General features: G+C 39.2%; 1 protein-coding gene across 17 annotated transcripts in view; it reads right to left on the bottom strand.

Moving 5' to 3' along the window:
• Positions 1-15,675, bottom strand: part of Dst (dystonin) — a 489,235-nt gene that overhangs the window by 181,937 nt on the left and 291,623 nt on the right. For all 17 annotated transcript variants that reach the window (XM_029570114.1, XM_029570107.1, XM_029570103.1 and 14 more), the window contains 12 exons: positions 14,204-14,316; positions 13,999-14,105; positions 11,797-11,916; positions 9,117-9,212; positions 8,897-9,024; positions 4,251-4,344; positions 3,784-3,938; positions 2,035-2,497; positions 1,826-1,954; positions 1,608-1,685; positions 1,359-1,520; positions 1,170-1,274 (listed from right to left, as the gene is read on the bottom strand). In XM_029570114.1, the coding sequence (XP_029425974.1) occupies positions 1,170-1,274; positions 1,359-1,520; positions 1,608-1,685; positions 1,826-1,954; positions 2,035-2,497; positions 3,784-3,938; positions 4,251-4,344; positions 8,897-9,024; positions 9,117-9,212; positions 11,797-11,916; positions 13,999-14,105; positions 14,204-14,316 (1,750 nt within the window). The remainder of the gene's footprint in view (positions 1-1,169; positions 1,275-1,358; positions 1,521-1,607; positions 1,686-1,825; positions 1,955-2,034; positions 2,498-3,783; positions 3,939-4,250; positions 4,345-8,896; positions 9,025-9,116; positions 9,213-11,796; positions 11,917-13,998; positions 14,106-14,203; positions 14,317-15,675) is intronic.

The raw sequence follows: 15,675 nt of genomic DNA, 5'->3' as shown, positions 1-15,675 counted from the left end.
GGGTTCATACGGCTAAGGTTGGATTTTACACCCTAAGACACTTTTAGATCATTTTAGATCATTTCTACATAAAAGTAACCAAATTCATGTTTTGATTTTCCATTCTCATAAAATTCTTAATTTATAATGATAGACTTAGCTGTCTTCTTCTCTCTACCTTAAGGAACACTCTATTTTTGATATATTATCATATAAAAATATATTCTGACTTGCAACTATTCTGCTTCCTCTCCCAAGTGGTTCACATTCTTCTATGTCTTTGTAATACTCATACATGTGGATGTAAAACCATATTTTATATGAAAGTGAAATACATCCCCCAAACTTCCTAATGGCTCTAGTAACATTTTGTGAAAGGATGGTATTATAGAATGAAAGATCTCAGATCCTTTCCCTCAGCTGTGTCTGAAGCATATCAGCTTTATACAGAGCATTTCCTCTGGCAATATATCACGGATGCCTGCTTGTGTATGATGCTCTCGGGCTTCTTACATACTCCCTTCACGTTCTGAAAGTTGCTAGCTCAGTTTAGCACAGGTTATTCTTGAAAATTAGAAGCATCTTCACTACCACAACTTCATGGGCAAGCCAGCAGTTCCCGTATCAGTTCTCCACTCCTGTACTTAAATGCTCCCTGTACACTAGGGAAGATATTGTTTCCAGATACCTTAGAAACCAGATCACACAAAAGCATTAAATTAAGCACAACAGGTAATGCTTCTTGAGAATATACTACATACAAAGAAGTGTTCTAAGTAGTCCCAACAAGCAATCATTTCTTCTCCTTACCACAACTCTACTAAAGCAACTTCCTCCATTTCCGGTAAGAAACAATGCTTAGCAAGACTATGTCAATTGTATGATATCATGCAGTCGGGAAGGAACAAAATACTAAAGCTTAAAGAGCAGCTCCCTCACATTTACAATAATACATGTCCTTGGCCACAGGGCTTGACAAAGCTACTACCTACTTTATTCTAAGTGATGATACATAGAAAGAACAAGAGAAATGAGGAAAAGAAATCATCAGGATTTGTGAGAAAAGCTATTTTGAGTCAGACTGTAATAAACATTAAGGATTTTTAATCTTTTAACTTCTCAGTGAAAGAGTTTAAAGGTAACAGATGTGGTATCAACACTGAGCCAGACCACAACATTTTCTTACTGACCTCAATAGTCAACCGAGCTGGATGGTTTTCTAGAAGCAGCTGCTCTGCTATCTCCTGAACCGATTTAATATTTTCCTCCTTTTGATCAAGTTCTCTCATTAATTCCTGACACAAGAAAGAATTAAGAAGTATATGAAAAAGAAGATCTAGACCTGAGATTCAATTCTGGCGTGCAAGTACGGCACTTACAGCGTGGTACTCTCTCTTCCGAGCTATGCTGGTATTTCTCTCACTCCAGTCGTAAGCAACTTCTTCCTCTTCTTTTTCATTCAACCAGATAAGTTCATTAGTTGCCCGACTTACAAAATTATGGAGTGTATCAAGGTGGCATTCCTGATTTCTAGAAGTGTTCTTTGTAAGGAAAAACACTGTAAGGATCATATTTTAGCAAACAGACAATGGAAACAGAAAGTCTAAAGCAAACAAACAAAAACTTACCAAGAGTTTTGCGTACTGATTCTCCAATCTGTGCAACTTGTCTGTGTAAGTCAGCTTGAGAGGAGCTGTCATCTGAATCTGGGGAAAGGGCATGGGGGTTAGGACTCTTAAATTCTGACTCACACTTGATGCATCTCTTACGGAGCTACAAGGTCTTTATGTAAGGAGAAAAACCAACATAAACTATAATGAAATACAAAAAATTAAAATCCATATACCTCACTAATTTTAGCTTCCTTAAGGCTAGATTCAAATTCTTCAATAGCTCGGTGAACATTTTTATGATTTTCTAAGTGGCTTTCAACACTTGGCAAATCTGAGCCCCATTCAGCGTGATCCAGCTGCTCCTTAAGTTGCAAAATACTAGTTAAAAAAAACAGAAGCTGACAAGAGTAAAACTGAACAACTTAGGTGAACTTGTTTTTACCTGCATCTCATCAACCCAATTCAAGAGATCTTGAACAAATTTCATATTGATTTCCTCTTCTGTTAAATTCTGATCCAGCAAAGAAGATTTTAGAAGGGGTTTTCGGATCTGCATAAATTTCACAGTCTGTAATGAATTTGGCTCTCCTCCTAAACTGAAATTTGGAGCTAGTCCAGATGGAAAACCAGGTGTATAAGCTGGAGTGACAGATGGAGTTAGGCGGGATGTCATCCCTGATGACAAGCCAGAAGTCACACTAGAAGACGTAAAGGAAGGTGTTAAACTCTGGGTTAGCCCTGAGTTCAGGCTGGGGTGTAAGGTCTGTGAAAATCCTGAGTTTAAACTGTGAGTGATTCCTGATATCATGAGTTTTGTCTGCTCTGTGGTCAGCATGCGTCCTTTGCTGTACACTGAGGAACATTCGTTCCTTAAGGCCATAATTTCATCCCGCAGTTTTGCAACCCTGAAAAGAACATTGGAAGGGGTTAAAGTATGATATAAAAGGCATTTGTACAAAGAGTGAACACTAATGCACACTACTGACCTTAGTTAATCTGCCTATCCTGGCTTTACAACTGTACCACTAATGTACCACTACTCCAAGATGCTAAAAATGGGAGAAAGTCCAAAAAGACACACAGGAACTCTACTTTTCTGTAAACCTACACTGCTCAAAAACAAATAATGCGTGTTTTTGTTTTAAAAAGTCATTGTAACTATCTTGGTCAAATTTTGCATCATGACTCTTTTCACTGAGTGCTGTACTGTGAGCACTCTCCATATCATTAGCCTTTGCAAACATCATTTATAGGAAGCATAAATTACACACCATGAAGTGATCATTACTTCTGCTATCACATATTTCTGGCATGAACATAAAGCTTTCTGTTTTATCTACTTATTATCCATGTAGAGAATTACTAACAGACTCCTAAAAGTAAAATCCCTGGCTCAACATGTTTTATAGCTTACTTTTATATGTACATAGAGATAGAGAGACATCATTCCACTTGAATCCCCCTCCCTATGAGGTTCTCAGAGAAAATTCTGTGTTATTTATGACATGGTCTTTTTACCCCTGGAGGCATGGTCTTTCTATATCTCATATTGGTCTTGAATTTACAGTTCTTCTCTGCTACCCCTCGAGCCTTTCAAATACAGAGAATACAGGTGATACCCTCATACCCAACTTTATAATTTTATACACACATACTTTTCTAATATTTCTTCATGGACATTTCCATAGCAGGCTAAGCAGAAAACTAACAAAATTGAACTTTTCCATTTTTAACTGCATCTTGTTGACCCAATTCACCTGAACTTTGTCCTTTTTACCTGCATTCAGGTGACACTTTTCCATTTTTTTCATATACTTTTCCTTTTTCTGATGTTGCATATGATTTTTTTAATGGTGGTAGTAAGGATCAAACCCAGGGCCTTGACTATGCTGAGTCAAATATTCACTCTATCACGGGGTAACATCCACAGCCCCACAAAACTATTTTAAACGTTTGTAAATAACATATAGACATTTAAATTACTCAGTTTAGTGATTTCAGTAGTCATCATAATAATAATTATATGAATCAGAAAACTTTTTATTACTGCTATTTACCAAAACATATTACAATTAACATGACAGTTTTGATTAGACAAAGATAAAAAATAAATTTCATAAAATATCATACTCCATACGCCTACCATGCTCCCTCGAAGTATTTGTTCAAAAAGAGTAAGAAGCACTCTTACCTCTGCACCAACTGATCTGCCTGGTAGTATTTTCCATCAATAAGAATCTGTACATCAATGACGTGCTGGCGTAGAAGGTTCTCACATTCAAGTATATACCCGGCAATTTCTGCTTCATTCTGAAACTGCACTCCTGACTCTAATCTTTTAGAATCCTGTGTTTAAAAGAACTTAGTATTAATTCTGTGAAACAAATGTCAAAAACTAACTTTATAAATTTAAAATCCAAATACTGGAAAAGAAGCCTATTTGGACTTTTTTCTCCCCGTTAGTTAAAATACATGTTTTCCTTTGGCTCACTGTCTTCTAAGAGAGAAAAAAAAACCAATCATATTCTTTAACAAAGCCCAAGTTTTGGTAGAGAATGTGTACCAACCAGCAAGCAAGCATTATGAAAAAGTTCTAGTCCATCCAAGCACACACTGGCCCCTGTACAGCAAGCCCCCTGATTCCTAAGATCAACTTACAGACTGGAGGGCATTTCGGGCAAGGATCAGTTTGTCTTCACAGAGGACACTATCCCTCTGAACTCGGGTAGCAATCTGTTGCAGCATTTCCAACCTAAAAAGAAGGAACAAAAGAAAGTAAAGTCCTCCATTTTGAAGTCTAAGAGCTCACCATTCTTGAAAAATGACCCCCACCAGGAAGAAAACCCAGTTCCACACCAATGACTCCATACCTGTGTCCATCAAGGGACTCATTGCCAAAGCTAATGCAGGAGTTGATCAATGTTGGGCCACAATGAACAGATAGCAGATTCTCATTTGAGTCGAGACTAGTCCTAGTGCTGGTACTGTTACTAAACACAGAATCACTGCTACGATAACTGTAACTGCTACTGTGCATTTTCAGTCCTGAAATGATATCCTAGGACCATTAACGTAAAGGACTGGAGAAAGCTCCACTTCTACCGGTGAAAAGTGGCTGTGGCAGAATCTTGCAGCTTTAAGGGATCCTTAAATACGCTTCAACATGTCTATGCAACACACCACAATACTATGCTGATAACTATTCAAAATAATCATGCCTAAAGTCATTCATTTGCTTGCTGAAGTCTGCCTTTTGTAGCCTGCATTAAAGCCCTGCAAGTACAGACAAAGCAGTGTTTGGGCGTCACTGGAAAAGATATGCCAAATATTTTTACTACGAGTCATCAACTTAGAACCACCTAAAAAAACAGTCTGGATACCCAAGAATCCGAGTATCACTAGTGAAGGTAATTCTACCAATAACAACCATCAGCTAAAAGAACACACAGATTTGATGACAGCCTGACTCCTGCAAAGGGATGCTGTGTGCAAAAGGGTGGAAATAATCAAGCATCCAGAAGCAAATGAATTCGATGAGAAACACAGTCTCTTTCCATTTGAACCACCAGGTCACTTGTTCAGGAAGTTAACTAGAAAAATACTGTTACTTTTTTTCTGTATGTGGGAGTCTCTTAGTAGTGTTATTTCCAAACTATAGCTACCTTATGTTTTGAGAAACCAAAGTGTGAAGCATAATATTGGCTCAGTGACTGCAAATGTGTCTGTGCTTGTTTCTCTTTCAGATAGACTATTACAGGGCATAAGAACATTGATCCTTTCCTGCTTGTCTTTTACACACTCCAAATCACATAGCTATTATTTGCGATATACAGTCAATGCCAAAAAAACTTGTTGTGTCAAGAATGAAGCCTTTACTCAACCAAATTCCCAAATACTTTCCTATCTCCAACACTACAAAGCCAAACTGCTGCTTCTCCGTTCAAAGTGTAAACATTTTAATTTTCAAAAGGCGACTACTGTGAGTAAACAGAACCGTTAAAAACAGTAACTGCTGTACCTAACACTTGTTATACAGTAGTTATGTACCAGGAAATTAAACATTTTACACACACAATCTCATCTCATATTCATAACTACCGAATGTTATGTCTGTTACATCCTGTAACAGATGAGGGAACTAAGGCGTGGAGGGTTACAGAACTTGTCTAAGATCACCCTAACGTACAAACTGAAGCACTAAGTCTGGTGCAGAACAGTCGGGCGCGTGGGCCTTCAACTTTGAACTATTGTCCTTCATTAGCATTTCGCTGAGGTTTGAATGTATCTCTAAAATAGCATGTGTTGGAAACATGATCCTCAAAGCAACAGTACTAAGATGCGAGATGCTTAAGAGTGATTAATTCTCGAAGGCTCTACCCTCATGAATAGGTTTACGCCATTATAGAAGGAGTGGTATGGTTACTGCACAGTGGATTCCTGATAGAAAAGTGCTGCCATTTGGCTATCCTGGTTAAGTGACTGCCTGCTCTCCCCTGAACCTACCTGTCTATCCATCTGTCTCTCCTCTCTTCTTTCCATTCCTCTTTTGCCTCTTCCCCTTGTGGTCTTTCAGCCATCCAGCAGGGGATGGTGAGGCACAAAGGCCCTCACTAGATGCTAGCACCACATTGGATCTCTCAACCTCCACAGCTTTGAGGTTCCCACCAGTTTCTTCTTTTCGTTTTTTTAAACCTAAGGCAGTCTTTCTACAGACCCAGGCTGTTCCGAAACCCAGTTCTCCTGTTGTAGGTTCCCCAGTGCTGGGATCACAGTAAGCTTGTACCGTAACACGATATTTAGCTAATAAATTTCTTTTCTTTCTATGTTACCCAGTCTGTGGTATTGTGGTATTGTTGCAGCAGCACACCACAGACTGGATGACATAGAAAGAAATTTATTAGCTAGGTATTGTATTATGGTACAAGCTTACTGTTAAGACACTCATCTTTTTGCAACCCAGAATAAAACAGGAAACAGGTTAGCAAGGAGAATTTTTTTTTTTTTTTGTTTTTTTGAAGCAGGGTCTCCCTGTAACCCCAGCTGTCCTGGAACTCACTATGTAGACCTGGCTGGCCTTGAACTCACAGAGATCTGCCTGCCTCTGCCTCCCAAGTGCTGGGACTACAGGAGTGCACCACCACGTCCGGCTTAAGATACTCATCTTTTAAAATTCAGCTACTATTGTAACGACTAAAAATCCACTCTACATCTTTGCTTTGGAGTATTTCCATTTAATTCAGATGATTAGTTTAATCATGCATAAGGCCTTCATTACATGCATTGCAGGGTCATTTTGACTCTAATAATCTGTTCACACAGGCATAATAACATTATGCTTTAACAAGAATGTAGTCGGTGATCTAATAAAGAGCTGACAAGTTGGACTAGCCCTTGTATCTTTAATGCAATATTTCATGTCAATACTGAAATTAGTGTGTGAGACAGTAAGAACGTAGCTACATTGCATGCCTTACTGTGTGCCAGGCACTGTGCTAAGCACCGAGAAAGGACAGAAAATGCATTTGTCTCCACATTCTTAGTTTATATCTAAGGAACAGGTGACACTAACTAAAACATAACAAATATGAAATCAGAACCAAGGTACACATTCTAAAGGAAGAATACACATAAAATGTGAGTTATAAGAAAGGTGTGTCTCTAGCCTGGAAGACTGTGGTAAGCAACATGGAAGTTGAGGTGTGAGGAGGGTTGAGTAAAGAACAATGGGAGTGATGGAATAGAATCCCTGCCTAAAGTCCAGCCTGTACAAACACCCTGTGTACGGAAGAGGGTGGGACTCTAGCAAGGTGCGCTCCTAAGAGAAGGCCAGTGGGCCTGTTCCACAGTCAAAGAGGTACCTGGCACACAGCCTTAGGCTGTAAGGCCGGCTCCTGTATTACTTAAGGCCCAGGAGGGATAAAGAGCACAAGTCCCACATACTATAGTGGGACTGTAGGATAAAGACTGTAACAGAAACGAATTCATCTAACATGACTGGGCATGGAGCTCAGTGGAACAGTACTTGCCTAGTATGTACCAAGCCCTCGTGTGGAACCCCAGTCCTGAAAAAAAATCAAAGTTTTCTGAAAATTAAGATGTACCTTCCTGGGTAACTGGGTGCAGCAGGAGGAACAGAACAGTAGGCAGCCAGTGATAATTTCATAGACTACACTGCAGAAGTATGGCAGATTGACATTTACCACCTGTTTTTATGGTTGTTGTTTCAGGCAGAGACTCACATAGCCCAGGCTGGCCTCTGACTCACTAGGTAGCCAAGGGAGGATGACCTTGAACTGAGTATCCTGCCTCCACTTCCCAAGTACTGGGATTGCAGGTATCTGGCACCACACCCAGTTTTATGTGAGGTGCTGGTGATTACACCTCTGGCTTTGTGTACACTAGGCACAAAGCTACAGCTTTGTGTTCCCTATTGACTGAACTACATCCCCAGCTTCCACTGCCTTTTACAGGAAGCTCTTTCACTGCCTCATGCAAAGAAGTCCATACTAAAAATTTAACAAGAAAGGAAGAAGCTAATCCCTAACTCATGAGCTTCCAAACTTCCGCCCTGGTGACATAAGGCCAATTTGAGAAAGACTTCTGGGTAATTTTTGATCATAAAACTGTAATGCCTTCTTAGATGAGACTTCACACGGCAGTCCAACTGCCCAGATCCTTTATGTAATTACCCACCTGATTACTCCCACAGCTTCCAGATAAGGAAATGTAGGATCCAGAAGACTAAGAGACTTATCCAAGGTCACACAAACAAGAAAATGGAAAATGTAAACACTGACCCTCCATCCACCTGACTCTAAAACTTAAGCTGGGGCAAGGGACATGGCTGAGTCAGCAAAGGGCCTGCTATATAAGCATGCGGACCTGAATTCAAGTCCTAATGCCGAATGTAAAATGTTGGCATGGTGGCACCCATTTGTAATCCCAGCACTGAGACAGTAAGATCACTGGAGCTCACCGAGGAGCCAGCCTATTCTAATCCACGAGTCCTGGGTCCCAGTGAGAGACGCTGCCTCAAAAAACAAGGTGGAGATCTCCTGGGGAAAGACCAAGTTTGAACTCTAGCCCCGACATGCATGCACACACGTGTCCTTGCACACACATGGAGGGAGGGAAGAAGGGGAAGGGGGACAGAAGGAGTGAGGGAAGGGGGAGGCAGGGGGAGGGGGAGGGAGGAATAGAGAGAGAGAGAAAGACAGAGAGACAACAAAACCAATAAAACAACCTAAGTTCTTTGCATGAAAACAGAGAGATGACCCTCCCCGGCAACAAACCCAGCTTCTTACCTCTCCACTTCTGGTCGCAGTGCCTTTTCCCTCTCAAGCATAGCAATAATGAGTTTGCCCCACTCTTTTTCTATATCATTTGGATGATAACCTTGAAGGAGTTTGATGCGCCCAAATTCTATCCAAATCTTGAGAAAACAAAATAATTAAAATAAAGCAAAGAGGTGAAAAAAATTCACAAAGATTATGCTTGCAAAACATCAAGGAAAATCTGACTTACCTCTAATAATTTATATAGTCTTTTAATTTTAGATTTCTCTGCCTCCTTTGGTGGGATTTCTGTTTCTTTAAATAGTAAATACTGATTATAAAGTGCCTACAATGAAAGGGAAAACAAACTTGGGGTCAGACTGCAAAGCTTGCTTTCCCCATGTCACTACTACAAAGGCATGTCCGGTGTCGTGTGCATGCAGTGGGAGTCCTTTATGAAGTCAAAATTCCAGGTGCTAGATAGTGGTGTCCCATGTTGTACAAGGTTTGATGCAGCTGTTTTATGTTGATGTGAGCCATGATTCAACATGTACCACACAGAATCTGGACAATAACCAACCATGGCACTATCAAAACTCTCTCATCACTTGAACATGAGAGCCTATCTCCGCAAATGATGTGGTTCCCCAAAAATGGGCACGCTGGCTTTTAGTTTCTGGAAAATAATTTGATGCAATCTGCACACCGAACTGTTTTCTTCTATTTCAAGTTCTGTGTTTAACAGAACCGTCAGTAACTGGATAGGGCTAAAATTTGGTTTCAATGTACCACTGGCCAATTTAAACAGAGCTTTTTAAACATATTAAGATGGCTGTTATTAGTTGATGACACCCTGATTATAGAAGCTTCAATCATATAATTATCTCATTTTTGAACCTCTTAAATATCATTTATTATATTTATTTGAAAAGACCTTAATAAAATTATGTTGATAATACATTTCCGAATTTAATAGATGTCTGCTAATTAATGCATCTTATTTTATTCCTCATTAAAATACAGACATATTTCTGTAGGCTTCTAGCCAAAGGTTTGTGGGCTAATACAGTTATTTTCCACTTCCTCGTGATATGTTTTCTTTCCTGTATTATGCATTAGCAAGTAATCCTGTGTGAGCACTCAGGCTTCACCTCCAACTATAAGGATCTGCAGAAATCAGAGACCAACACAAATTTGCCCAATGTTCCAAGAAAAGTAGGAATCCTTTTAGAAACAAGTATTGGAGATGAAAACCTAAAGATACTTTCAACTGAAAAATGAAATCTTTTAGGATGCTGTCAGTCATTAATCTTTGAATGTTTCCATATACAAAATACCATTTATGGTGCCATGTTGCAACAGAAGGGACCAATTTTCCTGCCCTAGAATAGTTCATATCCACACGGGGAGGCACCTTACAATGAAAAACTCTTTTAAAAAGCATCCTATAATCGGGCTGGAGAGATGGCTCAGCAGTTAAGAACACTCACTGCTCTTCTAGAGGACCTGAGTTGGGTTTCCAGCACCCACACTGTGCAGGTCACAACAATCCACAACTCTAGCTCCAAGGAATCCAACACTCATTTCTGGCCTCCTTGGGTACCCGCACACATCTGGCATACACTCAAACAACACAGATACAAATCTAAAAAAGCATTATATCAATAATACCAAGTAACTTTGTGCCAAGGACAAACTCCCTGTGGCAATGGAAGAGCCATGCCACCGATGTCCCATACATCGGTGCATGAGCACAATGGAGGACTTTCATGGGCCCACCCTGTGTTATTCCAGTCTGATCTTGAGAAAAAAGCTTACAGTCAAAGCACTGAGGCTGCTCTGTAGATCACATTCACACTACTGGTTTGTTTTTAAAAAAAAAGTAAATTAGTTTTGTTATTTCAAATAGAATGCACAAAATAAGAGAACTTACTCTTTGATAAGTCTATGTATCCATAATTCTTTTATGTTATTCTAACATCTCTAGCTCAAAGACCTTAACCTAAGTTTTTCAGTATTAGCAAATGTTCTATTAAACCTTTTGGCTACTAACACTGGTCCATTGAGTGTGAATTCTGAATTCATTTATACTGAAGTTAGTGTTTTCAAATTCATAAAAAAAAATGTAGGATGTGCTTTGTACTCTACAAAAGAAGCCTCTGAGGCAGTTTCAACTGGATTCAAGCAGAGGCATGGCCCCAGTCACTGCTATGTGTGTGCTCCCCAGGGACCCTCGTGTCCTAGCATCTGTTTCAGAAACTCTCTCAAATTCTAACTTTAAACTCTCAACAAATCAAAGCTGAGGGGCTATAAACTTCAAGATGCTGTTGCTATGCCCTATTCCAAAGGCCAAAAATGTCAAAAGTATTTGGGAGCTCTTATCTAATCCCTAAATGATTTTAGGGTTACCTCTTCAGAGGGGGGAATGTTAGAGTAGCAAAAAGCCCGATTAAAAAACAAAGATGCTGTTGTTATGTTTTTTTTAAAAAAATTATTTATTTATGACTATATTTTAGTATTTCATTTATTATTCTTATTTTGTGTATGAGTGTATTGCCTGCATGTATATGAGTGCACCCGTGTTATGCAATGCTGCAGAGGACAGAAGAGGGCTTCAGATTCCCCTGGAACTGGAGTTAAGGATGGTTCGTAGCTGCCATGTGGGTGCTGGAAATCGAACCCAGGTCCTCTGCAAGAGCAGTCAGTGCTCTTAACAGCTGAACCATCTCTCCAGCTTGGTGCTATGTTTAATTACTAACATTTACCTCTATTTTCTCTATATATACAAGGAAATAAGTAAAACTTTGTGTATTTATTCATGGCTTGCCAATGGTAATTTATTCTGAACTTCTAAGATTAGAGAATTAACACAGCATTAGTTAAACGATTCTAATCAAATCAATCCAACTGAACATCTGTAATATACCAACCTTTAATTCTACAGGATTATTAGGAAATGTTCTCTCAGACATTGTAATCACATGGTGTCTAATCCACTGGATGAGGTAATTCACCATATTCTGGTATTCTATCCATTTGACTTCAACATCCTAAAACAAAATGGCAGCTTGTGTCTATGGGTAACAAAGATTGCATATAACACAATTTATCAAATGTCTTCCTGTAAATTCATGTCTTGAAGTTTCACAGAGAGAACCAGGTAAATGTTTACTTAGTTTCCACTCATCTACAATTCTTTCCACAGAAACAACTTTAAAAACATACTATCAACATTTGGCCACTAACCCTGGCCATATGAGTGCCAGTTCTGATCCAAAGATAGTGGCTGCCGGGGGCACTGCACTAAAGAGGCTTCTGAGGCTTCAACCAAGGACAACAGGAAAAAAAAAAAAAATGTAAAGAATCTGGGATTCTTTCCAAGATTCAAGTAAGGGGAGTAGCTGCTTGCATAAGCCAGGCTGCCCATCTCTGCCAACCATTTCAGATCCAAGTTCCCTACATACCTGATGCTCAAAGGGCTACACAGATGCAAACCAGACAGGAATGGGTTGGATATGGTGGGATTTTTCAAGTACTCATCAAGCAACTTTTTTAAAAGGAAAGAAATTGGAAGGTTGTCAACTGCTATGTAATTAAGTTTCTGAAAATGCTTTTTAAGTCAAATGCTTATACTCAGTGTTGTAATAAAAAGTAAAGCCTTAAGACATACTATGTATCATCAGGGAGTTATTGCTTAAATAGGGAGATGGGAGACTCACAGTAAAATCAGTTAAGGAACATGAAAAGTAGGATTTAACCAAGTGGTATACACTAAAAATGGAGGTAAGAATCAGGTATGCATCCAGGTGCCCTGCAATGATGACCAGACCAAAGGCTTCTTGGGAAGGGTGGACCCTGAACAGGGCTGCAATGACCAGTGAGTAATCACATGGTTGGGGGGGGGCGGATAAAAGGCAAGAGAGTCCTGAGGGAGGCAGGGCACCAGCTATAAGTAACTGTCTCACTTCAACACTGTAGACAAAAGGCCAGTAATAAGAATTAATATACACAGAGTTCTGGCTGTCAAGGCATCCGAATAGGATTTAACTAGTAGGTTCTGATACAGAAGACAGCAGCTTACAGGAAGATTGATTTGGTGGTCACATGCCAAGTGAATGCAAAGAGAGATGGAAAGCATAAGCTGCCAGTGCTAGTTCTGTGTGAAGGAAGCAGAGGCAGAACGGAGGTATATAAAATGAGAAGATGGACCAAGGAGCATCCCCAGCATCAGGAAGCAACAGCTGAGAGAGGTTGAGCAGGGGAACAAGTTACTTGGCAAACCAAAGTCCTTTCAGCAAAAGAACAGGTGAAGAGACTGGAAATCGATCTAAAACTAGCACCACAGAGGTGCCATCAGAATCAGAAAAGTGAGTGCAAAAAAAGTGGAATAATAATAAAAAATACAAACAATTATAAATAATAAAATTATTACATGTAAAATTATAAATAATAAAAAATATCTGTGAGAAAAAGGGAGGGAAGAAACCTGAGGAGAAGGGGCATCGTCATCATCATCATTCCCAAATGAGCTTCTGGTTACTTCCAGAAATACGTTTGTTCAGCATGGCCACTTCAGAGTGCACAGTTGATTTAAATAATGAAGATCTTTGAGAAACTGACTTAAACAAAACATGATAACTGAAGCTGTGTGTGAGAAACCTTGCTCTGTTCACCTGGCCAAATGCCTTCATCTAGGGCACTCCTTTAAATCAGAGAAACACTCTGTAGTTACCTAACTTCATGAGATTTCTTAAGTTAACTTTGAAATGCGTTATGAAGTGAGATGGCCTATTATAAACATGACAGGAATACAGCAGTTATAAATTGCACCAAGCTAAAAAAGAAATTCTTGAAATTTCAGTAATTGGTAACTTTTATTTATCAAATGGCCTATAACACTGAAATTGCTTCCTGAATTTGTGATACAGGACAATTTTTTAGTTATACTTTAATTTTCATGGTAGAATGATGCTGTGAAATGTACATACTATCAGCTAAACAGCATGTTAACTCAAAGTCTTTTAATACTTGGCATTTAAAATCTATTTAAAAGCTGCACTACTTGTCAAAGACTTCAATTGACTGGTCATCACTGAAGTAGCAGCTTCAAGTGCAGAGAAAGGAATACTCACATTTGCACTGATGCCTTCTCCACCTTCAGGGACTTTGGGGAATGCATCGTAGAGAGATGACACATAGGTTATCACTGACTTTTCATCAGGCGAAGAGACATCAACATCTAAAGCCAGCAATGTAAATTAATTATTTCCTAATGCTGACACATTCCTTCTGATCAGATGTTCATGCCGGTGCACACAGAATTAAGAAACAACTCACCTTCAGGGTCTAGAAGTCTTATAACACCAATTTTTTCAGCTACATAAAAAGCATGCTCTAAATTTGCAAGGTTGCTTTGAACAGCAACAGTATTCATGTCGATCAGGTCCGGCCTAGGAAAAAGAGCACTGTGTAAACCCTTTATGCACCAACTTAACTTGACAATTACAAGTATTAACTATCTAGATGACAGGTTCTGCAAAACTAATACTAAGCCCATGGTCAAACACAGAGATTTCCTTCAAACATTAAGCACTGCTTACTTCTCTCAGACACTTGTGTGGCCCAAAAGAAACACAGAAAGGAAAATATAAAAATCTGAACATATGTGACTTTCCTCATTGTATAAATGTCTTCTAATCAGAAAGATATGAAGATCTGTCCCACTCAACTGATTTACATTCCACTACTCTGATGGCATCCTTCCAAACCAACCAGCATCTTCTTAGTATGTCTCCCCACATACAGAAGTTTTGTGCCTAGTGTAATGCCACACCCATGCTAATACCTTCCCAGGACAACCTTACCTTCACTGTTGTCTTTTACAATTCTATTTCCCCTTCCAAGCAGAGATCAAACCCGACCTCCTCTATGCAACATGTGCTGATCTTCTTAAGTCTCATTTCCCTGTTTCCTGAACTCCTTATACTCCTGGACTGTGCTACTCAGTAGCACCTAGGATAACTTTATACTTCCCTTTCCCTATCAATTCACTGTCTCATGTACATGCATATCTTGTTTTCTCAACAGATCAAATTTTAGATAGCGAGATCCATGTACTAATAAAATACGTTTTATCTTCATACTAAAATACACATGCATAACAGATCCTCAATAAAATATCTACTGGAATGTTAGCAAAAACGTTGCTTACTTAGTAATTTAAATTATAAATTTTCTAGAATAAATGCTGGTGTGTATTTCATACACAAACATGTGCATTTGCCTCCCCTCATTTCAGCCCCCACCCAACCCCAGGCCTCACATCTTTTTAATTTGTAAGACATGATGTCTAAACTGGAGGGAGTACTTTGAAGCTAACTTTATCCACATGAGGAAACCACTTCTCAAATATTGCTTGTATAGAAAGTGGCAAAACTGAGGGTTAGAAACCTCACTCAAGGTGAGAGCCTCGAATTTTGAACTCAAGGAAAAAGCATTAAAAGAATACAGACGAATAAGGGAAACGAAGTGCTCAACACAAAGCACAAGACCTATTCTCTAAAAGCTCCTAGTGAGAACTCCATTATCAATTTGCAGACTTCCTATCTTGCTCAAACAATCCTTTGGGGAACCACACAGAGTGGATTGATCTTCTCAATGTGCTCACAGGTTTGTGTAAGAATGAATTGAGTTATTTTGAATACTATTTAGGAGGTCATTTACAAGAGAAAACTCTGAAAGTAAGTACATCATGACTCTTGAAGAAGAATGGCAAACAGAAGTTCCTCCTCTCAGGGTTTGTTTCTTCA

The sequence above is a fragment of the Nannospalax galili genome, unplaced genomic scaffold (genome assembly GCF_000622305.1).
Source record: "Nannospalax galili isolate Female #2095 unplaced genomic scaffold, S.galili_v1.0 scaffold582, whole genome shotgun sequence".
Taxonomy (NCBI): domain Eukaryota; kingdom Metazoa; phylum Chordata; class Mammalia; order Rodentia; family Spalacidae; genus Nannospalax; species Nannospalax galili.
This window is presented reverse-complemented; position numbering and strand designations above follow the sequence as displayed.